The 25,990-nt window shown below is 42.0% G+C and overlaps 1 protein-coding gene across 1 annotated transcript in view; it reads right to left on the bottom strand.

Annotated features, from left to right (window-relative positions):
• Positions 1-4,135: 4,135 nt before the first annotated feature.
• ntn1b (netrin 1b) overlaps positions 4,136-25,990 on the bottom strand; it is a 46,252-nt gene continuing 24,397 nt past the window's right edge. The window contains exons 2-6 of the mRNA XM_085352077.1: positions 21,707-21,895; positions 14,480-14,629; positions 13,327-13,380; positions 10,994-11,068; positions 4,136-4,606 (exon numbers count right to left, since the gene is read on the bottom strand). Coding sequence (XP_085208203.1) covers positions 4,287-4,606; positions 10,994-11,068; positions 13,327-13,380; positions 14,480-14,629; positions 21,707-21,895 — 788 coding nt within the window. The 3' untranslated portion in view covers positions 4,136-4,286. The remainder of the gene's footprint in view (positions 4,607-10,993; positions 11,069-13,326; positions 13,381-14,479; positions 14,630-21,706; positions 21,896-25,990) is intronic.

Below are 25,990 nucleotides of genomic sequence, written 5' to 3'. Positions count from 1 at the left end.
TTTATTTGCTGCTAATGCTTTACTATTGGCTTCACATTTTTCTGTCACACTGACACCTCAGTTTAAAGAAGTCACGTCTTCGGAAAAACGAACCAAATCCTGTAGATTTAAAACAACGTAGCAACGCGATCGTTTTTCAGATACTTTAATTATGTAAATGTAATGTAATCTTTGACAACGGGAATATACTTCAACAAAAACGAGACACTATAATTTGTAAGTGCTTACTTTTCTGTACAGCATAGAAATGCTCCTTGGCTCCACTCAGTTGCTTTGTAGCAGAGAAAATATGATAGTAATTTGTACACAATATGGACAAAAGTACTGCCACCTACACTTTACACCTACATGAGCTGCTCAGCCATGGAAATCCATGCATGAAGCTCTTGGCACACAGTTTTTGTACTGATGTTAATGATGTTAAAGATGTGGAACTCTGTAATTTTACGCACTAAATGCTTCTGTAACGTTACACGGTCCGACACTTTGTGGCTGAGTTGCTATGGGTCCTAAATGCTTTGCAACAGAGACAGTATAAAAGATGCACGTAGCTGCTATGACATCACCCACTAGTTTTCTTAAGTTGCATTTTGAACCCTCGACATGAGAGTTTCCTCCAACATAACTGCAACAAAACCCTGGATGTGTGAGTCTGGTTATGAAACAGCAAAGTATTTGTGATTACCAACTCGTTTGCCGTTCAGTTTGATACCACACATAATCCTGCATTTTCAAACATGTTATAACAAAACAGAAAACTGCTATAGGACTGGAAGAGTTTTTGCAACCACAGCTGCTATCTGGTAGCCTGGTTTTTGGCACTTCCAGGCCAGTTTCATTTATCTGAACCAGAAGCTATGTCCATGTTTTATACACTTTATGCTTTGCAATAATAGAACTTAAGCAGAGGTGCTTAATTTTATACACCTGGGGACATAGGACTGAAACATATAAATGATAAATTTAAGATATGTAACCTAACACGTTTGTCCCTACAGTTTAAGTGTAATGGCACCAAAAAGAAACATCTTCATGGCTCTTATGCACAGTTCCTATACAATACTGTGCAAAAGTCTTGAGCCACCCCTTCATTTCTCTATATTTTGCTAGGAAAATGGGAAATGGGTGTTTTTTTGTTTTTTGTTTGGAGATATCTCCACACATTGATGAAAACACAGCAGACACGACACTGGTTCATTCCTTGAATTAGATCCCATCATTTTTATGCTACAATGATCCACAGGTCAGTGTTAAGTGGCTTAACGACAAAAAATAATAAATAAATAAAAAAGGCCAGTTTGTCTTCAAATGGTTAGGTAAAGATAAACTTTGAAGACCTTCAGAAAGTCAAGAAAACTTCTGGTCAAGACCACTTTAAAAAATTACAAGTAAGTCCGGCTCTTTGGAAGCAAAGTATAAAGAATAAAGGGGTGAGTTGAGACTTTTGCACATGAGTGTAATTTGTTAAATTGATGGCTTTTTACACTCTTTATTCTGTATATTGTGCAATAAATCTCAATAAATGTGCAGCTTTTTTATTGCAACGATATGTCAAGATCTAAAAGCTTTAAACTCAACATTGATGCGAGCATCTGGTATTGGCTCTGACAGCTGCAATGTCTACATCAGTATTTTGTCATTATTTAAAATGTAACCCTTTTTAACTACCTGCTGCATTAAAGGCAAATCTGTGTGTTTACCACTTTACTGTGTGTCAAATCCACTTATTCTTATTCCTCCTGAACTCTTTTCCTGTACTTAGCGTGTAACTACCAAATAAGTATTTGCATGAGCTCTCATACCCAAATTATACTTTTGGGGGGCTGTAATCTAGAGTGTTACCAGAATGGAAAAATCTACAATTTTATATTTGGCAGGACTTTCAGGAACATTTTATTGTGTTAGATTCTTCTTCTTATGTCTTGCAATGCAAAATTCATGTTACAAAGTGGTTTCCAGTTGCAGCTGAAACTTGAAGCAAATAGTAGGAACTGTGTTGTTGTGTCGTGATAGCAAAAGAAGCTTTTTGATCATAAGAGGAAATAGGAGCTAAACATGCAATTTCAGCAACAGATCCTCATTTGTTTGTTTTTCTTTCTTTTCTTTTCTTTTTCTTTTCTTTTTTTTTGCACAGCTTTATTTCAAATTAAATTTCAGGTCTGTTAAGCTGTTCAATAGCCAAACACGCATCAATCATTTTCATTACAGCCGTCTAAAATCCAATGTAAAAGTAAAAAATAAAAGATCGACAGCAAAACACCACAAAAGCCACATTTTTTTGTCATGTGTCATTAAATATATTCATTTTCGATAAACATAATATATTAGTATTACAAGACATTACACAACCATTTGCAATGGACACTGCTAAACAACATTTACAAGCCAATGTATTAACATGAGCAGATAATTATTCTGATATAATATCCATGGAGAACAAAAGTCTGGCGGGCCGTACCTTTCTGCAGATGCCTGCAGGTTGAAAAATGTCGGTACAGCTGAGTGAGCGAAGACTTTGTAAAAACTTTGTAATCAACAAATACATACAGTATGATGCACAGAGTACTGAGGTGTACCCGTGTATTTACGTCAAAGTGTACATGTGTGTATTTGGGTGTTGCTTGTGTGCGCGCGTGTGTGTAAATTCAGTCCAAGTTTCTCTCAGTGTATGTGTGTGTGTGTGATTGTGTGTGAGAGAGAGTATGTGTGATCCCCTGGGTGCACAACATGAGAAATTTGTCTGACATTCATTTGTTTGTCTTTTTCTTTTATTAAGCCTCTAGTATTTAAAAAAAAAAAACTCTGGTTAATTTCACATGGATAGATCTAGTTAATGTTTTAACAACAACAAAAAAGTAATACTATACAGCTATATAACATGTAGACAATCGGTCATGCCTTTTTGTCCAGTACCAAGTCTTAACGATGAAATTCAGTCCTCAGAAAGTCGTTTTGAGGTGAAGAATATTTTACACAGTGTGCTAAATAAACATCTGTGATATTTTTTTTTTATCACTCCACAGGTTATTTTCCCACAACATTGAATATTGTGTACAAAGTAAATGTGTACATAATTCACAATCATCATTAGCCAGTCAGCTACAGTAAATAGTGAGCATGCAGTTTGTCAGTGGTATGAGGTTTGCTTGATAGGTCGATATTCTCTCTCTCTCTCCCCCCTTTATTTAATGAGGTGAAATAGTTCACTTCATCAGTTCTCCCACTGGGAAATGCTTGGGAAGTCCAACTTACAATTAGTCCTTTATTAAAGAAAAAAAAAAAACTACATTCTGACTCCACTGTAGTTGTGATTTATACAGGGTTGTTACAGTCCACCAGAAACATCAGCCTATGGAGTCATGAGTGAGGCAAGCGGGGTTTCTACTAGCTATACATTCTATTAAATGGTAAAGGCTTGTTTTTTTTCCCTTTTTTGGACAGCACTCTAAAAATGTTGGAACATATTTTATATGTTCTTAAACGTCTGACTAGTAAAAATAAGTGCATGGTTGACAAATCTACTCTACACCTACTTGATGCTACGGCATCGTCTACTAAAAATAATGTCTATGTATCCAAATATGGTTACTTTACATTGCAGAGGTCACAACCACAACATACTGTTGATATATCAATAAGCGCTGAGCAAAGGCTTGCTTGTAGTGAGATCATTGTACAGAAAAATGGCATTTTTTTTCTTGTTTTACTGAGGTAACACTCGCCTATGAGCAAGAATGGCACTATAAGACAACAATTACCATTTTTTCACTTGTATCTGAAACTTTTTTGCTAACGTTTGGCAGGTTGTGGAGAGAAATTACGGCCGTGCTATAAGTCTTCATTGAACTAGACAATGATTTTTACACCACAGTGGAAAAAGATCCTCTGAAGACACAAACAGGGTGACAGAGAAGATGTGTCACTCTTTAAAAACTGAGCAAGGGGCTTTAATAAAAATGCATTGTGGGTAAAATGATCAGGGTGAGACATATCTGTAACACTAGGTGCAAACTCTGCAATAATACAACAAAACAACCGCTGAAAGACAGACTGTTGAATGAGCTCCTTCACAACTGTTCCTAAAGAAGAAAACACTAAACTCTTCGCTCCAGCTCAGAGCAGCAGCACTCAGTCATTTCCACATTTCTCCTACGTATTACCTGTCTCTCTATTTTTAATTCTTCCAGTTTTTTTTTCATCCATCCTTATCCCTCGTCCTTGATTTCATCCCATCAGAGGCCTAATTCTGCCTCTGACTCTTTTTTCCCTCTCCTCTGCAGATACTTTTAGCACTTCCCCCTCTTGTCGCGCTGTTGGAACTTCCTCAGCCTGCGGCCCCACAGGTCCTTCCAAGGGATGAGGAGGCTTCCCTTGTCGGCAACTACGCCGCTCTGCCCAGGGGAGTCGTCGTCTGTACCCAGGAGCAGGTACTTCCTTCCGGGCTTAATCTTGGGACATTTGCAGGCCACGTCCTTGGCGCGCACCCACAGCAGCTGGTCTCCACGACGGATGCGGTGCTCACCTTGTTTGTAGATAGAAATGATGTTGACCGTGAACTTCCACCACTCGCCCGCCTTGTCACCCTTAAGAACGTGCACTTGAACAGCTGGTTTAAGAGAAAAGCACAGGTTAAGTCACCCACAAGAAAAAGTGATTCAAGTCATATAGTAATATAGTAATATAGTGTGGATATCAGCACCCCTTGTACTGGTTAAAATCTAAATATCTGGCTAAAATTACAGGTAAATGTCAAATTCTTTACCAAATTCAATGCAAACCAGCAGGGGTGTGTCTACAGCCGAGGTATGGGGTGCACCATTTAACTGAACATATAATCCCCAACACCAATTAAACATTAAAGATGTATACGCAATAATTGCAGCCCAATAATATCCTGAAGAAGACTGTAAAAAGTGTCATGTTACATGAGTACATTTAAGGTACTTTAAGTATATTTCAATATACTAGTATACAGTGAACTATTGGGGCACTTAAAAAGGATTGTATCTTATACTTCTTTTCTACTTTTCAATAAAGTATCCATCAACAAGGCTATTTTCAAATTGTTAAGCAGGTCTGCTTTCCTGATAACAAATATGCAATAGGATGCATGGCTGCATAACTTGAAAATTGTGACTTGTATACATGTTTTCCACGTTGAAGTACATTAAAAATTTCTGACTAAATAGTTTGATTTCCTGTGGCCCCTCTGGTGCATTCTCAGTCACTCCCCATTTTAAAAGTCCTGGAAACAACCCAGTGACAGAAAAACATATTGTAACAGTGTCAACTTGTATAATATAATTATAATTATATAATTATATATCAAATCGACTTCTATAAGTATACACTACAGCAAATAGAGCCCTTCAAAATTATTTTAAATGACCACATTTGCCTTGAGATGAATTAGTGAAGTGGAAAAATAGTGGGAATGATTGACAAGCACCTTCTATTTCAACAGCGTTTATATATCATTGCATGAAAGGGTGAATAAAAATGTCTGTTTGAACCCAGTAATCTGCAGCATATCACAGGCCCCTCCCTTCATCTCTGACCTAGGACCTTTCCTTTTCGTGCCCCTGAGCACACTCCCTATTACAGCAACAGTTTCCACAGCACTCCCTGACTCCCTTTGCACTACGCTTTCTGATGTAGAACATCTGAAAGCACGCATCGGCATAAAGGGCACGGAGGCATTTTACTTTTAGGTGGCCAGGCTGGGTTAAAGAGAGAAGAAATAGGATATAGGGTTCTCTAATTCTCTTTTCAAAACATAACTGGCCAAAAAAGAAGTTTTATAGGAAAACACCACATCTGCTAGTAATATAACTTCTGAAACAAATGCTTTTCAACTGGTCTTTCAGGTGTTAGATCTGAACATCTAAACATGGACGTCCTCAGGCTAAATCAGGCCAAACCTGGTAACTATTGGTACACCACTTGCAAGTGAATTCATACCAGGATGTGACTCGAGCTCCACTCGCTGACGCTTTCTTGTGTAGATTCTCCATCAAACCAAGCAGGTAATTACTGCATCACTAAGATAGCAGCAAGAGCTAAACAGCGAAGACGCCGGAGCTAATATGTCTTTCAAGTGAAGGACTCTTCCTGGGAGGGAGGGTTAGCTTGGTATGCATAGTATATCATCTAAGCTCCAGATTCTCAAAGAGAGGCCCGCGGGTGGTTCATCAAGCAATTATATTCTGCTTTTCACACATCAGTTGAATTATAAAACAGCAAACCATGAATTGGAATCCCTAAATTGTCATCATATTGATGGAGCTTGGATTTAGAAATGACTAACTATAGAGTGCTACTGAGATGTATGGAAAGTTTGTACACTTGTCCTCTTGGTCGATGTCCGTGCAAGCTTCTCCCGTGCCAGTAAGGACGCTTTTTAGCACCTAAACACAATCTAATCTGGACAAGACTTCATTAGATTCCATATAATGCTCATTTGTATACCCAATTTAACGCTGTGTCAGCTAATGCGTTACCTCTGCAGTTTTATAATAATAACAAAATAGGGTTTACTTTCTCTGTTTTTAAAGCAGGTTGGCCTTATAGTCGCCTTTCTGGCTTAACACGATCACTTTCCGTGTTCATCGCCCGTCTTATATCGCTGCCAAGAATGCAGAGAACTGAAGGAGTGGGGTGTTTAAGTATGTGTGTCGATGCATGGTGTGAGCAAATTGCACACAATTTCAGAAGAAAGAAGGTTTGTTGGGCTGAGTAGAGGGAGCTCTCACAGCCCCGCCATTCATCGCAGCCCTCTCCTTCATCCAGACACATAAAGGGTGTGTGAGGAGGAGGAGGGGGAGGAAAGGAGGGGCCACTATTTGTCTTCGCAGCCACAGAAAAAGTTCCAGCAGAATCGGGATGTGTTTCCGACCTCATGAGCTGTCCGGGTTCTGCTCCCAGAGCCCCATCCAACTTCGCAGCGTGAGAATCCAGTGGAGATAGCGCTCTCCTCCCCAGAGCTGCTGTGCTCGACTCATTGGAGGAGACTCTGTCAGGCGCAGTCTCTCTGTCAGGGTCTGCCTCTCTCTCTTTCTCTCTCAAGTATGTTTTCAGTCTTTGCGACGTATTCAAACACACACAAATCCACACACACCTTCTGCCACTTGGTTTGAGCTAAATAGACAGCACAGAGGGAACGGGAGCACGGGGTCAAGCAATCTATTACAAAATAGCGCACACTGTTTGGTGAGGCAGACTGTGAGAGGAAGTGTGAGATGATCCTGCAACTCGCACAATGGCTGCCAACCGAGCCTCCCTCTCACAGCCAAACTTCCCACTGGGTTTATCTTCTTTGGGTGTGCTGCGACTTGACACTGCGTGCCACCAACAGGCGAGGGCTAATGAAATTAGAGCTCACTTAATTACCGTGCAGAGGCCCCTGTCCCCTCTGGTTATCAGCTGAGTGAATGATCAGGGACCTGTTACCCTCGGGTGAGCGAAGAGAGGTGGCCAGCTAGGCTGGGAGGCCCTGCCTTTGAGCACCATCCCGGAGCGTCGGTAAACACGCGGCCCTTTGATTCATTGTCCTCCCTGTGGCAGGGAGAAGGGAGGGTATGTGTGTGCAGAGGAGGGTGTCAGGCGAGAATATAATCCCTTTATGTCCTCCGTCTCCGTAGCTACGGCAATGATGAAAAACAAAAATTGAATAAACAAAACATATTTCTTTTTCTCCGGGGTGGCAATCCGTCACCGTCTGGTTAATTTACCACCTGTTTGCGCCCCGAGGAATGCTCTGTGCCGGCGGAGTGCACAACTGTGTTTAAACAGAGGGCCCCTTCCCGTGACCCCCGGGGGGCCTGCATCGCCACTCACACATGGGGGTGCCCCCCCCTCTCCGAAGAACAGAAAAGAGACTCAAAAACCCCACAAAAGCGAGGCGACAGGCCTGAGAAATGAATTAGACCACGGCAAAGGAAATGCATGCTAAGCAATGATGTCTGCCATAATGTCCCAGTGCGCGCCGCCAGAATCATCTGCTTCCAGAGTTTTTTTCCGCTTTTTTTTTTCTTTTTTCTTAATGAACGTGGCAGATTTTTAGCTGCACGGCCTGTCTCAGCTCCAGTAACTAAGACTTAAGTCAAGGGAAATATGAATAATAGCTAAATTTGGCTCAGTAGCAAAATGTCACAAATGGACTGAATTATTGTCTTCCCAACTGTAACGGGCAGGGGCGGGGGGTCAAATACAGTTGAGCAATTTACAGTTGGATGCTGTTTAAAGTGTAACTGATGACGTTTCACCAATGATTTTGATTGAAAGACGCATTAGTCAGCTCTGACAGAGATCAACGTAACTGGAAAGGAACGGCTCTCAGCAGCCCTGATCAGGACAAACTTTTTGCAGCAACCAGTTTTTGCATGAATTGACATGAAGTTAGTTTTAGTGAGTTAACTAAAAACTGGGTGGTTTACCTTTTCCGGATAATGTGCTGAAACTTTTTGTGTATCTGTCTCTGTTGTTAACAAATGTGGTTCCAGTGATAACAGACAATGGATAACAGTGTGACTGATTAGCATTACTTTCTGTGAGATATAATAACTAACCTCATGTTGTGTTTCAGCCTTTTAAAATCACCAAAGTGATTAGATCACCCTTTTTGGATGTCAAGAACAATATCAGACTCACATCTGCATTGTAAATTTTTAGCTGGAGCCAAAAGCCAGTTAGCTTAGCTGGCTATTAAGAAGAAAAAAAAAGCTAATTTGTGGAAAACAAAAATCACAAATTATAATGTGCATGAAGTGATCAAATTAAATTCAGGCAAGTCACAAAGTGAAGCTTAGTCACTATCCCAGAAGATCAGCTAGCATCAGCAAATTCCATGTTGGATATCTATTTAAGCTGCTGTAGCCTGCACATAATCGCAGTGCATTTGCATGCCACTTTGCAACCCACCTGAACACCAGCCCCACCTTTTGTGCTGTGACTGACTTAATCAGTATCAGGTCTGTTGATTCCTGTTTTGTCTTGCTGCTTCCCCCTCCTGCTTTCAAAGTATTTGTGTCAAAAATGGTAACAGATCCACTGCCAAATCCAAATTACCGTGCATGGAAATAACAATCTTCCTTTAACTATAATGATTGATTAAATTATTAAATTTCCAGTTTTCGGCCAAAGTAATCTATTGCAAGCCAAGCTCAACTCAAGCCAGACTTTCTTCACGTTAGCTGGCTCCACAAAACCTAAAACCCCAGTAAGAGACAACCGTGATGGTTGGGCTTACGAAGCCCCAGCTTTCTCTTGTTAGGCTTTGTGTGTGCTCACATAAAGTGAGACTTCTGTCTAATTTAGTCAAAAGAAACAGCTTGTGTAGGGCTGTGAAAAAAACTCAGTTATTTTGGCAAAAAGCAACAGAGGTGCTACAAAAAAAAGGCCAGATCAAAGTAAATTTCACATTACTGACTAAATATTCACTACTAATACTAATAGGCCATAATGGATTAAAATCTTGCAGTGCCCACAATGTCCCTCTGCTCAAGATGGCACATGTGCAGGTGCACCAGACGTTTTCTCATGAAATTGAGCTCTACGGCATCAACTGGACCCATTGTGTTTATAGGCAGCGAAATGGTGAGCATGACCCAAAGAACACCATCCTCTCAGTCAAGCACGGAGGTGGAAACATTATGCTTTTGGACATTTTTCTGCTTAGGGTACAGGATGACTTAAATTAAAGGGCAAATGTATCCTGAAATGGATGGGTCTTCCAGCATGATAGTGACAGAAAACATACCAACTAAGGAGTGGATAAAGAAGAAGCACAATACGATCATGTAGAAAATTTGTGCGCTTCCAAGCAACAGCAAAGAAAACGAAAGGATTTAGAGTTTCTGTAAAGATCAGTGGGCCAAAATCCCACCTGAGATGTGTTCAAACCTGGAGAATAAGTACTAAGTGATGTTTTGCTTGAGGATCAAATACTTATTTCAATCAATGAAATGCAAACAAATGTATAACTTTTAAGTAATGTGGGGTTTTTTTTATGGTTTATTGATTGATATTCTGTCTCTTTGCATCAAAATGAAACTACCATAAAATATTTGACACTGTGCATTTCTTTGAAAGTGAGCAAATTTGCATATTCAGCAAAGGACCCTTTCATTACTTTCTCCACTGTATAGTTCCAAATGTTTGTATACGTACTTTAAATACTTTTTTGTTACAATATGACGTTTTTAACATATCATACTTTTGCTGACATATTAATTTTGTCCCATACTTTTCTCATACCTCACACTTTTTGATGACTGGTTCTAATCATGTAAGACCAGTAACTCGCACCAGTGTGCCAGTTGCAGCATCATCTGACCATCCACATTTGCGTTCAGGTATGGATCCTGTACGCATTTACATTTTCAAAACATCCTCTATTTCCTAACAAACACACTCTTTTAACACAAACATCTGGTATGAAGTCAGGCTGAGTGTGGTGACTGGCCAACTATTTTTATATCGCTATAGCCACGCAACTGCACAAGCAACTTTAATAAGTGACTTAATCAAGGTTAAACACCCACGGTGACCCATGCTAATGGTAATTCTGATGTATACGCACCTTCAAACGAGTCTCTATTGTACTCATGAGGGATAAGAAAAAGAAATATGTCACAAGCGTGATGCGATCAGATCAGCTGAATCAGCATAATAAATGAGCAATTACAACTTGACAGAATGTTGGCTGACGGTCACACATCTTGAAAAGCTTAATTTTCAGAAGAGTGCTTTTTTTTTATAAACCTTTTTTTTCCAGGGGTCAAACATGTTAACTTGAGTGCATGGAAACTCTCAGAGAGAGCAGAGATGGTTTTATATTAGTGGACGTGTTCTAAGGCTATTTAAAATAACCTAGCAGTAAAGCACAAAGACCAGCTACATGGTGTGGACTGGCTATGCTCCGGATCAGATTAATTGAGACATTTGACCTTGTGACATCTGGCGGGGCATGTTCCTGTGTGCTGGGCTCACTCACCGTAGTCTTTTTTACAGTATTTCTTCAACGTGATCTTCATTTTGCCCTTGGAAACTTTACAGTGAGATTCACAATCTGAGGAAAAGAAGACAGAGAAGGGGAAGGAGTTTACGAAAATGTTTTAAATTTACATTCGCAGCATGTGAGCATCGTCAGACAGGGCTTCAGATGGATGACCTTCACATTTAGTCCCTTACGTCACGCTCCTTGTGCCCCCGGGGTCTTAAGGATGCTTTCAAAGTGCCACTGTGAAGCAGATTACAGCTTACACAGATCCTCCTGTGTCCGTCAACACGCTCCTACTATACGCCTCCCATGTTTTTCCATTCCAGCCCGTTCCCTCGTCACTGTCCTGGCATCTCTTATGTCAGCTCTGAGGGCTGCTGAGGTCACTCGTGCACAAGAGAAGGTCGCAGGGGGGGGAATTAACCGGAGACCTACCAGACATCAGTGGGGACCCTTAGCACACTCTAAGCCACATGAGGCGAGAATGTGAATACTCTATAAGGCTGGCCGGGGCTAAATGTTCTGGATCCCTCCAGAGAGTAGCAGTGACAGAGAAGCTCACAGACTTATGATTAATGTCTCAGCAGCGTCCCCCCCCCTGCACTTTTACCTCACTGTATGTGAACGTGGGTTTGAGCGCCATGGGGCTTTATCGATGGCCACTCTGGTGTGCTGTCACCCCGCCAGGTACCTTTTGTAATGAGGAAGGTGGTGGTGGGACCAGAGGCCAAACTGAAAATTGAAATCATTTGTTCCCTCCACTTTCCACTGACTGACACAAATTGGAAGCAGACCATCTCCAAGTGTACCCCCGCCGCCCCCTCCCACTTCCCACTCTGCCTCTCACAGAGCAATAAGCCTTGTGCTCCTTTCTCTGGGGGGATGGGGGGGTGGGGGGTGGGAAAGCTGGGCTGGGCAGTCTGAAGAGAAAGGAGGGGGGCAATTGAGAGAGAGGGGGAACCTTTCAGCTTGCCTGAATATGGACAAACTTCATTATTTCTTCCAGCCCTCTGTCCAGTCTTCCCCTTTCTTCCCCATTATACTCTGTGTGAATGAGGTTGCCTGGGTAATGATGGAGAAAGAAAAAAACACCCCTCTCCTCCCTCTCAAAAAAAAAGGAGAGAGAGAGGGAGAGGAAAAAAGAGCGGTTTGGTACGTGGGATGAGGATTGAATTCATGTATGTAGAGAAAGCATTTCTGCTGGAATTCCTGGCTGGTTTCTGGGTTGGCGGGAAAAATAAGAAAAGAGGAAATCCCAAAGTAAATGAATCTGACGAGTCCATATCGAGCGTGCCTGATTTCCATGTAAATGAAGTGGTGGTGGTGGTGGGGCTCTTTATCTCCTGCAGGCCCCTGGGGGCCTTCATCATACCTTTCTTTGATAGCTGACGTTGCCCATTAGCCCCTTAGCGCAATTGCTGCTGTGGGCCATTACACCCACGGCACTCATTAAGGTCCAATCTCCTGCTGTGAGGACAAACGCCCCCTTTGTGTATCTCTGCAGCAGTGCCACGTTCTTTCTGCGGGGTCCCCGGGGACCACACTGCTCCTAATTTGGAGGGTGGTGTCTGTTTGGAGTCTCTGACAGGAATCCAAACTCCACACAGCCTCGGCAGTCACTATAGCAGGAAGTGGGGCTCGCAACAAAGCACGCTGAAGTCAGTGGCGCCACTCTCGTCAGACGCTGATCGATGATCAGAGGTGACTCAGCCTATTTAAACAAACCTGGATCACGGTGAAAACTCATTAATATGCTGAAATTTATTTAAGCTGCTGTTGGTTATTTAAGAATAATTTGAAATAGGACAGAGCTTCCCCAAAAACTGCTGCACATTCTAGCGTGGCACATGATCCAATGCCAGCAGCCTGACATGGAGATTCTTGTCAGAGCACATGAACAATAGGTTCAGGCAGAGCTTCACTGCTGGTACAGCCAGCCTTGATTGAAATACAAACTGGTGCAAATGAAGCATGTAATCAGATTAGGGCCGAAACCCCGGGGAGGCTGCTGGGCAGGCTGGGAATACGGGCAACAAGGCCACAGGGAGCACTGGCAAAATATCTGGAGTTTACATCAGCATCAGTCTGACCTCGCCGACGTGCGTTTAGCTGAGGAGCGTGGAAAAATGTGCGTGTGCTCAAAATGCACTTCTGATTTCACGCATGGAGGAACAGTTGGCTTAGTTAAAAAAAAATCCCACCCACGGTGATACATTAACATAGCTGAATTAATATAAATGAAAGGGCAACAGCAGCTTGAAAACAGAATATGTAGTAAAAAAAAATTATTATTTTAAAAACGACACAAAATCTCTTTGGTTACTCACCTGTCGGCTCCTCATAGCTGCTGTAAGTCGCTGTCGGAGATGCAGCTGGGATCTCTGTGACAAAGTAAGGAGCACAGTGAAGAGACAATTTTCTCTGCCGCCATATTGTTCTGTATATTGAATAACGATAATTCCAACTGTGAGAACATGAAGGAATTTCCAAGTGCCGTCGGACACGAAGCTGATTTTGACACACAGATGTACTGAAAAGATTTCCTATTAATGTCCTGCTCCCTCCTGACTCTGGTATGTTGTAGGTACAGTGAGCCAAGGCCGCTGGTCTCGTTAAACTCGGAGCTGGCAGCGATTTAGATATACACAAAAATTTAATATCATACTATTAAAACCAAAAGACATTATCTGAAAAAGTTACAAGAAACCAAATCCATTCTACTCTACTAGCTGAGTCTCTTCCAGCTTTTACACCACATTTGTAACTGCCCCAGCAAAATTAAAGAGATCCTGGTCCAGCTGGTTTGCACTTTGAAATTATCTCTGTGAATTCTGGCCAAACACTCTGATTCTTACTGTACAAACACCACTGCTCCACTTCCACACATGGGCTTTATCAGAAATGTCAACCCTGTTAGCACAGGGGACAATCATTAGGGTGTATACGTCCACCGTGGACGTTGCTGTTGTCTTATCTGTTCATACCAGCCACCTACGATGTCCCGAGCTAAAGCAGCTACTAGTGACCCATCTTTGCTTTTGTGAGACGTTGGTGTTTACTGCCAAGGGCCTGGAATCTGCCAGGGGTAGATACAGCCAATAAACATATCAGCCATCAATCCCTTGGATTCATTCCGGGGGATTTACTGCGAGTTAACGGCCTCGAAGGCAAACAAGGCCATATTAGTCAAGCTGTAATCGTCTGTTTATCCAGACTCAGGCTTAAACAGCCAAATATCTATCCAAAGTGATGGAACAAGGGGATAAAAATAACATGGGATGAGAGACAGAGAGCAATGGATTCATGGATAAAAAGGCACGGTCTGTCCTTTTCAGGTCCTCTCTGTGAGGCAACCTGGGTGTCACCACCTCCAATTAGAGGTGTAGGAGGTGATCTGGTTAAAGGTGTGCTTGTAGCAACATTTAAAATGAAAAAGAAACACAATATTTGATAAATGAAAGTGGTAGAAGTAGCCCTTACTGATACAGGGGGCTATGGGAGAGCGGCTCTGCTGGTAGCCCTTGGCACAGCGGTTGCAGGTGATCCCCGTCACGCCGTCCTTGCAGGGACACTGGCCTGTTGTCTGATTACACGTCTTCCCTGCTGCTCCAACTGGATGGCAATCGCATGCTAAAGAGGGAAGAAGAGCACCAAGCTAAACTGTACACAAGTAAACAACTTGCAAGTTAAAAAAGAAAAAGAAAGGAAACACGAGCGGTTAAAAGTAAAAAACAGATATCAGCTTACAAATGACTACAGCATGTCTCGGGCCTGTCCTCTGCTGACTCTACATATTCTATACAATAAAAAAGTCATCTTAGCACTAAAACCTAGTAAGAAATCATTCGCATTAGAGGAGGCTGTGTTTTGCTTCCAGACCATCACAGATGGGGAACTGGGCCCTGCACCAGCATAAAACCTCAATCAAATTACACTGCTTCCCTCCGCCCATTACGACCATAAGATTCTTCATTAGGTCTGCTTTGGAAGGCACGCAGAAGGGTAAATAACTTGATTAATTACAGTGTTTCACTTTCACCGCGCAGCACGACACCAAATGTTTGGCGTGTGCGTGTCGCGGATGTGTCTGTGCGTGAGGGCAGGGAGCTCCTCGCGAGTCGGCTTTGAGTCCTCTGCTTCGGTGCGATCAGACAGGCTGTGCGCTCTTCAGATTGAGTTTCCAATGTAAAGCCTTTTGGCAAAAGGGCTCCTTGCAAATACTGCCTGAATAATGTTTCCCAGTAACGGACGAGTGGAACGCACTTCAAAGTGTGTTTAAGCTTTTAGTTGGGAGGATCGCACGTTAAATGTGAGAAATTTGTTCTGTGTGTGTGTCACTGCCAAACTTTTACTATAAAGCCAGTGTTTGAAGTTGAAGCCCAACCTCCCTATTAGTCCTGCATGTGTACCAGCAGAGTCATTCGAAATTTGCTTGAAGTGGTCCAGTAGACGTTGCTTTTTACTTGGAATTTATGGAGCTTTATGAACATTAGGGGATGCTTATTAAATCTTTCTTTAAGAAAGCCTAACGTCTTTGTTTTTCTTCTGCCTCATTCGTATCATATAAAAGCTTCTGCCAGTTTGCTGAAATAAAACCAAATGGTGACATTTTTAGGGATCTACCTCTTTTCCCCTCCAAGAAATCAACACCAGTGTGTTTTTCACATAAATCCAAGGGATGGTCGTTTAACGGAAACCATAGCTGCAATAAAATGATCATCACATAAGCTAACGATAAAAATTAACAATGCAATGGAGAGATGTTTTGTTTCAGTCGAAACATTTCAACCAGCTTAGTTTTCTTTTGACTGCTACTGTATGTTTGCATGTATATACTGCAAAATATCAGTTCATACAAATAAAATTTCAAGCTAGTATGGGAACAAAGCTAAACTGTAACTTCTGGTTTCTGCTCCACAAGTAATTAAACCTCATTTCAAAATCCTATTGACTTTATGACAACACTGATTAAAATCCAGGCTTGGAAGAGGTCTTTTGTCAACAAATGCTGTGAGACTTGCTTCATATGTCTGGATAAAGGCTGTAATCAAAGACTCAAACAATCCAACTTCGTTATTTATTCAATAATTCAGGTTTTTGCAGGAGTTAATTAACAAAATTTCCCATGAGCAACAGACCACAGGGAGTTAAATGTCACTTTGACAAAAGAGTTCATGAGCAGGTTGTGGCTTTGCTTCAGATACTAATAACAGCAGGATGGAGACAAGCATGTTGTCGTTTTCAGGGCGCAGAGAGTAAAGCCAACAACTAAAAGACATTGAAATATGACTTTGGAGGAGAGCTTTGGTGAATTTTATGGATATAACTTAAGATCCAGGGCAAGCAATAGAAGCAAGTATCTGGATGATGACTTTAAAATTAAAGTGGCTCTAATTTATTTTGCTGCAGTGTAAAAAAAAGAGAAAAAGCCTAATTTTTTCATGAGAGATTGTAATTTTATTATGGTGTTTAAGTGGATTAATGAATCTTCCACACACTAGGACAGAGTTGCTAATTGTAAGAGGAAACTCTCTTTAGCACATTTGAGTACACTCATGCTTTAAAGGTACTTACACAACATTATGACCAGGAGAAGTGAATAACACTGATTTTCACTTCATCCTGGCACCTGCGAACATTATGTACTCAAAGTTTATGTGTTAGAAGGAGGAAAATTGGGCAAATGTAAGAACTTGAGAGAGTTTGGCAAGGACCAAACTGTGATTGCTACATGAGTAGGTTAGATCATCTCCAAACCTGCAGCTCTTATGGGATGTTCTCGGTCTGCAGAGGTCAGTATCTTTGAAAGTGGTCCAAGGAAGGAACAGTGGTGAACCAGTGACTGGGTCATGGGCGGGCAAGGCTCTCTGATAGCATGAGAGTAGCAAAGGCTGACCTGTGTGGCCTGATCCAACAGATGAGCAACTGTAGCTCAAATTGGTGATTCTCATAGAAAGGCATCAGAATACATCACGGTTTGTTGTGTATGAGGCTGCATAGCTGCAGACAGGTCAGGGTGCCCACGCTGACCCCTCCCCACCACTGAACACACCAACAATTGACATATGAGCATCAGAACTGCAGCACTGAACAATGGAAGAAGGTAGCCTGGTCTGATGAATCACATTTTCTTTACATCACGTAAATGACTGGCTATGTAGAAACACCTGACACCTGCACGATGGGAAGAAGGTAAGCCAGCAGAGGCAGTGCAATACTTTATTTAATATTCTGCTGGAAAGCATTGGTCCTGCCATCCATGTGGATGTTACTTTGAGACTTCAGCATTGTTGCAGGCCATGTACACCCTATCATGGAAACAGTACTTTCTGGTGGCTGTGGCCTCTTTCAGTAGGATAGTGGACCCTGCCACGAAGCAAAAATGGTTCAGGAATGATTTGAGGAGCACAACAAAAAGTTTGATGTTTCCTCCATTTGCGTTAAAGCCTGTTGTTAGTTTTGGAGAGTTTTAAGCTATTTCAGTATTTAAACAGAAGAATTTACCATCAGTACCTTTAAAGATGGCTGCACGAGGTGACGAATGACATCTTTAATAGTTCAAAGTAGAAATTGGGGTTCTTTACATCTTTACATCTCCTGTAGCTCGGTGGTGTCAGATTTGTCAATCATGCTGCTTACCTCTGTTGTTGTAGGTGAAGTAAGCCTCATTAGCTTAAGCTGGCTAGCAGTGCAGTTACTCATTGCTAATGAGGGTCTTTAAGTCTGCCACTAATATGAATGTCTTAATCTTGTAAAATTATTTCAGACTTCTATCAAAGAAAGAATTCAGCTAAAGATTCAGAGTGATCATTATAGATGTGCCTAAACTGCCTGCTAACAATAACACTAACGCTGAAAGCAAGTAAGCATATTTCCTAAATATTATTTTTCTGAATCATATTTATTTAAGTAGTTGTAGACTTGACTCGAAACTCTTTAAGGTTTCCAAATCAATATTTGATCTAAAACTGTGTAAGCGGAAGGATAGGCTAGACTGTATATTAACCACTGGAAAACTACAGTACTATTGCCCTCATTACAGGTGTTAAATACCGGAAACATGACTTAATTTCATGAATGGTTACTGAATGGTTTAGGAGGGAAGGGGGGGTACGATGCAGTGAACCATGTACCAGTTCCATCTCTCTGGACTCACCGTGCCTAGTTAAATACTTCTAGGCTGCCAACCGTAGGAGGTAATTCGAGAAAAAACAAACTGTTAGGGGCGGGCGGCGTGCGCTGTGGTTCTCCATGAGCCACGTTTACACTGCGCTTGATGAGGGGTGAAGTTGTTAATCTGGGAAATAAAGCATGAGGCATTCCATGTAGCTATTGGAAAAGTAGGCACAGTATAAGGAAGAGCCTGTTTTTTTTCCCACTAAACCTCCAAGCAAATTATTGGGAGGAATGTTTTTTGTTGAGATGTGAAGTATTTTGGGGGGTGGAGGGGGAGCAGGCGGGCGCAGGAACGGAGAATGAAAGCAGACTTCCTCCTGGCTGTGTTGGCGCTGCGCTGTATTTCCTGTCCAACAACAGCAGAGTGGGATGGTTGGCTGAATTGAACAATAAATATAGCGGTTTTTAACTGATGTCACATCACCGTGTTTTTGTCACCTGAGGAGTAGGCTGTTTGGGTTTGATTCCAGAGCAATGAGCAGCACACGTGAAGGGGATGGGAAGAAGGGCTTCAAGTGTTCAGGTTACAGTACAGCTGTTTGTAAAGACTTTGGAAAGATGTATGGGTGTTGCTTCACCATTAGGCGCAGTGAGAACCTCTGTTAAAATAACCTGCTCTTAGCTCTGACCCCCTGAACTGAACAACTCCCCAAATATAGCCTGAGAAAATGTTTATGCTGGCAGACTGAAACAGTGAACCATTCGTCATGTTTTAAGCTAAGTGCGCAGATGATCTATCAGGCTTCAGTTCGCCTCATGCAGCAAGCTCTGTTTGAGGGTGTCTCTGATATAAAACGCCTCTATAAAACGCATTTGTGGGCTCGGCTTCTCGTGCATTCGCTTTCCTTTCATGCGAGCTGGAGAAGTCTGAGTGAATTAGGAGAGGAAGCTGTTGTGGCATGCAGTAGGAAATATCACGTTGCTGTTCCGGTGTTTTGATAGCCAGCGGTGTACCAAGGATAGGGGCACCAGAGGATAGGCATTTCAAGACTTTGTCACCAGCCAATCAGAGCTCAGCGGTGGATGTGGCTGAAGACCACACTATGAGCATCTATCCAGAGTTTCTCATTTGTCATTAGTGTGTGGGAAGAGGTTGGAGATTAAATGCACAGAGGCAGGGTGAAATATTGTTTAAACAAAGCATGCTGAGGCACTGCTGTAAAGTTAGTAAAAAATTACATTATTTGTTATCCAGACTTTCCATCCAAAAGGCAAACTTTAGCCCGACTGATTACAGAAATAAAGAACAATGGTCCATGCACTCTTACTGTACATATCTCACACAGGACTGTTTGTGCATCTGTTGAGTATTTTGCTAGTGCATGTGACTGAGTGACAGCAGTTTGTTTGCTCAGGGCCTCTGAGCCTGTCTTTACTCCCAGAGGAGCTGCAAGACAGAAGGAGCTCAGCTTTTGTCCCCCACGCACATTAATCCTCTGCAGCTCGACGTATGTGCTCACACCTGTGTGCGCGTGTTGTTTTTCCTTTCTCCCCGTCCACATGCGTACGTGCATTGGAAGTATGAATGGAAGAGAGGGACGATTAGCGAGCTGTTTTCACCGCTCCACTCAGTGGATCAGCTCGCACCTTTGCTTTGTTATGTTTGTCTTGTCAGGGATTCACTGAGAACCTCAAATATCTGGGGAGCTGCAGGGGTCCTTTCATCGACACCAAGACAGGTGTGTGCTTTACTCGAAACTTTTCAACGAATTCTTGTCATACCTGAGCATGGTGAAGAGTGAGTGTATAAACTATTACAAAGAGCCTGGTTTTGGAGGTTACAGTTTCTATAAAAACTACATCTTTCCTTTTTTTTGTGATTTTTGTAGGCATTTTTTTGTAGTATTTCTTGGCCAAATTTGTATTACTTAACTTAAGTTTCATTTATTTTTTTGGTAGCATCTCTTTTAAAGGGCTGGGATTTCTGGATCCAAACATAGACTGTATATAAAAGATAGTCGCATACCCAGACATTGGTGGTGTGGGCATGTGGTGGTTTTTTCACACTTTTTTTGGAGCCAGAAATACCAATAGTCAATAACAATATGATTCTGGGTCATACCTAATAAAAGTCTATTTTGGAGGGTTATCTGGGGAATCCTCACGGGCTAACAACTTGCAATTTCGCAGTGAGATCTGACACACACTGGCTTCAAAAAACCACGTCAGAAACACCCACCTCAACGTTTCAAAACAGGACTTCACAAACCAGTTGGTGACTTCTTGTAGCTGCTTTCATCTTATGCCAACGGGATACTGAACACTGACTCGATGGATGTTTTTTTTAGACAACTTAGATCAGCGGTCCCCAACCTTTTTTGCGCCATGGACCGGTTTATGCCCGACATTATTTTCACGGACCGGCCTTTAAGGCAGCGGTCCCCAACCCCCGGGCCTCGGACCGGTACCAGTCCGTGAGTCGTATAGTACCGGGCCGCGAGAGTTGAGGCTCAGGTGTGAAATGTATGGTTTTTATCGGTTTTCAGCGTTATTTTGTTATCATTTTTATCGTTAACTCGGTTTTCCTGGGTCTTTTCACGTGTGTTATGAATAAATCTTCTGTTTTTCGGTACCGGTACTAGTTTTATTTTGTTGTATTTATCCGCGACACCTTAAAGGCCGGTCCGTGAAAATAATGTCGGGCATAAACCGGTCCGTGGTGCAAAAAAGGTTGGGGACCGCTGCTTTAAGGTGTCGCGGATAAATACAACAAAATAAAACTAGTACCGGTACCGAAAAACAGAAGATTTATTCATAACACACGTGAAAAGACCCAGGAAAACCGAGTTAACGATAAAAATGATAACAAAATAACGCTGAAAACTGATAAAAACCCTGAAAACGATACATTTCACACCTGAGCCTCAACTCTCGCGGCCCGGTACTATACGACTCACGGACCGGTACCGGTCCGAGGCCCGGGGGTTGGGGACCGCTGACTTAGATAATGACATTCAGATAATGTTGGGCTTTTATAATCCAAAGCACACCAACGCCGAAAACATGCTCAAGAGGTCCAGGTCAGTGGTACAGGTGAGTTGAGGTGACACCTAGTGGACATCTCTTTTCAAGCAACCACACCTGAAAGCCCTCAATTTTTGGCTTTAAGCCTTTTTTTGTGCAGCTTACAAGATATGAGATTTTTAGATGTTGCTTACTCAAATCTGTTTCGCCGGCTCTGTAGTGTGGTGGTTTTAAACATTTGCCTAACAAGCGAAACATCCCCAGTTTCATCCCAGGCAGAGATACAAATCCCTTTGGGGATATGTGAGGAAGAGTATCCGGTGTAAAAATCTGCCAAATCAAACACATGGAGCTACCTGCTATGCCAAACCTCGTGATAAGGCAGCAGCCAAAAGTCGCTTACTCAAGTCTGTTTTAAACTGTTGTGTTTCTACTTGTATACATTGTACCAAGCACAGCATTTTTTTTCCTTTTGGAAGACACCTTCAACATGTGTCCAAAGGTTGGTCTTAGAGAAAGACTGAGGATCATTCATATTCCAAGAATTACACCATACCATCCTGTTACCTTTGCAAGCTCTGCGGTGAGAGATGGATTTGGTCATGTCCCTGTAGTAACCCTCCTTGCAGTAGTGACAGTGGCGTCCTGCTGTGTTGTGGCGACAGTTGAGACAGACTCCACCGCTTCTACGGCCGGACAGCTTGTACAGCTCCATGTTAAAACGACAGCGGCGGGCATGCAGATTGCAGTGGCAGGCTGAGTGCATAGAGAGAGAAAGAGAGAGGGAGACTTTCATCACTAATGCAGAAACTCCTACCTTGACATTTTGCAGCTGGGCTAAGCATAATAAGTTCATTACTTAGTTTATTGAATTTAAACAACCCTTTGTGGTAATGCCATTGAAAACCGTTCAGTTTTTCTGATTTTCATGTTTTCACTTTGAGTGGTTACACAGTCCCCTGTCGTTTGACACACTCTAAACCCGTGGACACGCAAAACCAAATGCGGTGTCATCAAGCTAGAAAACAACGCTGTTTTTCTTAGCTCCTGAAAAGGTGACGTTTTAGAAATATGAGCTTGTTATCTGACAGTGACGAACTCGGCACACAAGTTTAAAGACTTTCCAAATTGCAATTATGAGGCAGCCAAATTCAGTCTGAGAAAATGCACTTTCTTAAAAAACATCACAGAGTTCAATCTCCCAGTATGGGTTCGTCAGAGTAAGACGAGGTTATTGAAACAGATGGTGTGCTGTGGTCTGGATTGGAGATAATGAAGCCTCTAAAAGAAACGTCCTGGTTCAAGCTCTGTGTTGCTGGGCCACCTGCTTGTGAATTTAACCTCTGAACTCTGGTGATGTCTGGCAGGAAAACTCTCTTCCGCTCTCCCACGCATCTGAGAGACTTGTTAATATCGACCCCAAGATACATATTGCACTGATGCATTAAATAAAGAATTCATTTTTGAAATCATAGCTCGTGTGAATAAAAATAACATTGTACCTGTTTAATTTATCACACTTTTGTCACTGGTCACACAGTTCAATTCAATTAGCTATTAGATTATTAGCTATAACAAGAAGTGTATCAGAACAAGTATTATTAAACCAAGTACAAGTCACTGAAATGACAGTAATACTTGGTTTAAGCAATTAACAAGCTAGCTATATTGACCTGTGAGCTTGGCTCAAAACACACAAGTGACACAAAGTGTGTTTCCTCCAAGAGCCACTTGAGGCTGCTTCCAAATGTTGAGCAGAAAATTAAGCATGGGGAAAATAAGCATAGGCTAGTACAAGTGTACAGTGTTGATTTTGTATAAATACTTCATTAAATTCTGTGAAAATTGTCATAACACTGAGGTATTTATGTCCTAACTAAGCTAACGTGCTAGAGCTAGCATTAACTAATACTGTTTACCTTTCTGGCTCTACCTGTCATGGTCCTGAGTCTGAGGACTCAGTGTTTTGTGTTCCTTATGCTTTTGTTCATTCAGAGTGTGTATTCTGTTGTGATTTTGCCATTTGTTAGGTTTCTGTTCTTTGCCTGCCTGCTTCCACTTCTCTGTGTTCCCTCTGTCTGTCCATGGTGTTATTGTGTCTGCTCATGAGTCTGCCTGTCAAGTTCAGTGTCCGGTCTGGTTCTGTGTCTGTTAGTTTCCTGTTTTATTCTGAAAGTTCATGTCTCATGTCAGTGTGTTCAGTTTTACCTCTCCCCTGTCTCGTTAGCCTTATTGCTCCCAGCTGTGTCTCCCTCCTGTGGCCCATTCCCTGATTACTCCCCGTGTATTTAAGCCCTGTGTTTTCCTGTGCTCTCTGTCGCGTCGTCTGTTTAACTCCATGTCAGTCTGCATTATTTTGTTACCTGGTATTCATTCTGCGTCTCTCTGCCATCTCTCTTTGTGCATTTCGCTCCTCCTCCCGTGAGTGTCTGGTTTAAGTTTTGTTCTTTAGTTTTCCCAGTTTAGGTTTGTTTACTCCCCGCTCTGCTCTTCCTGTTTTGTCACTTTATCACCTCTGCAAATAAATTTTCACTCGCACCCCAGTCAGTGCCTGCATCTTGGATCCTTTTCTCAATTCACCACACGACTGCTGTGCAGCCGTGACACTACCTCCTTGTCCAAAGTAAAAATAAAAAAACAAATAAAAATCAAAATGGCAAGTCAAAACTTTATAAGCATAGTCCATTAAATACATACGGAGCCCCGCAGGGGACATGGGAGAAAAAAAAATTAAGACGGACTTTTGAGAGATCTCGCAAAACAAACTCGGGATCTCGCAAAAGTTTTGCGAGATCCCGAGATAGATAGATAGATAGATTGATCAGAAACCCATTGTCAGGCTTTCCTGGTGAGGTAATCATCTTCTCTTCGCCCTTCACCGGACATTCAACCCATATTTGATAAATGAGCAGGATGAAGGCAAATGTGCTTGTTTTCTTTCTAAACCTCCGAGGGCCTGGCGTCCACATATGTGGACATCACATTTTGGGTTATCTAGACCACAATACAAAATTCTGCTCTACGAGGGCCTGATATCTACTTACGAGGATATTGTACTGCCACTGTTCTGTTGCAATTTTAAACAAATGTCCTCATATGTGGATCTCAGGCCCTTGTAGAGTATCATCAGGTCCCAATCAGCACAAATAGCAAAGGGAAATTAAAAATGCATGCCATGAAAGAGTTCGGGTCATGGAAGGTTAAGGCAGTCGTCTTTATTTGTTTCACCAAAACGTCACCAGACTAAAGTTTCAGCATAATGTCGGCAGACAGTACATGATTGCTGTAATCTCTGTTTCAGTGTTAGTGCTGGTTTTTCACTTTGGCTTTACTGTATGCACGTCCCTTTTCATTCAGCCCATTTCTTACCGTTCCTTCGCAAACACTGGCTCATGTTTCTGCACATTTGCTTTTAATTTCTTGTTTTGGTGCAAATAACATCTTTAAGGAGTTGCATAATCTTTTCCATTGTTTCCACTAACAGCTCTCTTGCTGGGGCCACGCTTCCTTTCAATTAGCCAGGTACAACAGCTTGTTTTAACATATTTAGATTTGTGCAGGTATTTGTTTCAGACTCGCAGAACACAAAGTGATTCCACAATTCTTCCTCTACTTGGAAAATATATGTGATGAATTAACCTAATTTAATTAAACTTGTTTGATTCATGCGTCACACATTTCAAACTTTGTTTTGTGTCATATTTGTGCTCGCTCTATTTGCTACAAAGTGGTCCTTCAGGTGTTTTGATTCTATAATTTTTGCCAGGTCTTGTTGCATGCGTTGCCTTTTAAGCAAAAGTGAAACAAGACACTGCTTTGGGGGAACTTTAGTGTTTTTTGTGGCAGGGTAATTTTGCAAGTTATTTTATATATAAACACCCAGCACGCCCCTGCGGGCGGTTTATCCTTCAGGCTCGGGTCCTCTACCAGAGGCCTGGGAGCTTGAGGGTCCTGCGCAGTATCTTAGCTGTTCCCAGGACTGCGCTCTTCTGGATAGAGATCTCCGATGTTGTTCCCGGGATCTGCTGGAGCCACTCGCCTAGCTTGGGAGTCACCGCACCTAGTGCTCCGATTACCACGGGGACCACCGTTACCTTCACCCTCCACATCCTCTCGAGCTCTTCTCTGAGCCCTTGGTATTTCTCCAGCTTCTCGTTTTCCTTCTTCCTGATATTGCTGTCATTCGGAACCGCTACATCGATCACTACGGCCGTCTTCTTCTGTTTGTCTACCACCACTATGTCCGGTTGGTTAGCCACCACCATTTTGTCATATATATATATATATATATATATATATATATATATATATATATATATATATATATATATATATATATATATATACCATAATTTCATATTTGTTTTAATATTAAACACATTTAAATTCTCAACTGTTATCATCTTTGTGTTATATATATATAATTTATTTTTTCTTACTTTTTTATTTTTTTTGCCTCTGTCAGTCATGTACCATTTTTATGAGCAGCCCCCACAGTACCTCACATTTTGGTAATCTCTCCATCAGTGCGCTCTTCTTGCTGTTATTACAGGGAGATGCAGGCGATAAGACTGTCACATATGCTCCGTGTTCATCAGTGGTCTGAATCACGTACAAACGGATTCACACCTGCCATAAGAGACCGGAGCTGGCAGGTGGCTGGGATTCAAAAACACTGCTTTTGAATGGGAGGCCCAGAAGCGCGCGCACACACACACACAGTAAAACACAGAGGTGTTTGGCAGCTGTCGCAGGCTTATCTCCCACACCTCCCTCCCCAAGACTGATCCAACACGCACTATGCCAGGCTTTGAAGAACCTCTCTCTCTCTCTCTCTCTCTCTCTCACACA

The sequence above is a fragment of the Diplotaxodon limnothrissa genome, linkage group LG4 (genome assembly GCF_057381915.1).
Source record: "Diplotaxodon limnothrissa isolate DT_005_m linkage group LG4, D_limnothrissa_male_GT1.1, whole genome shotgun sequence".
NCBI classification, from domain to species: Eukaryota; Metazoa; Chordata; class Actinopteri; order Cichliformes; family Cichlidae; genus Diplotaxodon; species Diplotaxodon limnothrissa.
The sequence above is the reverse complement of the archived record's forward strand: the minus strand, read 5'-3'. Positions and strand labels throughout refer to the sequence as shown.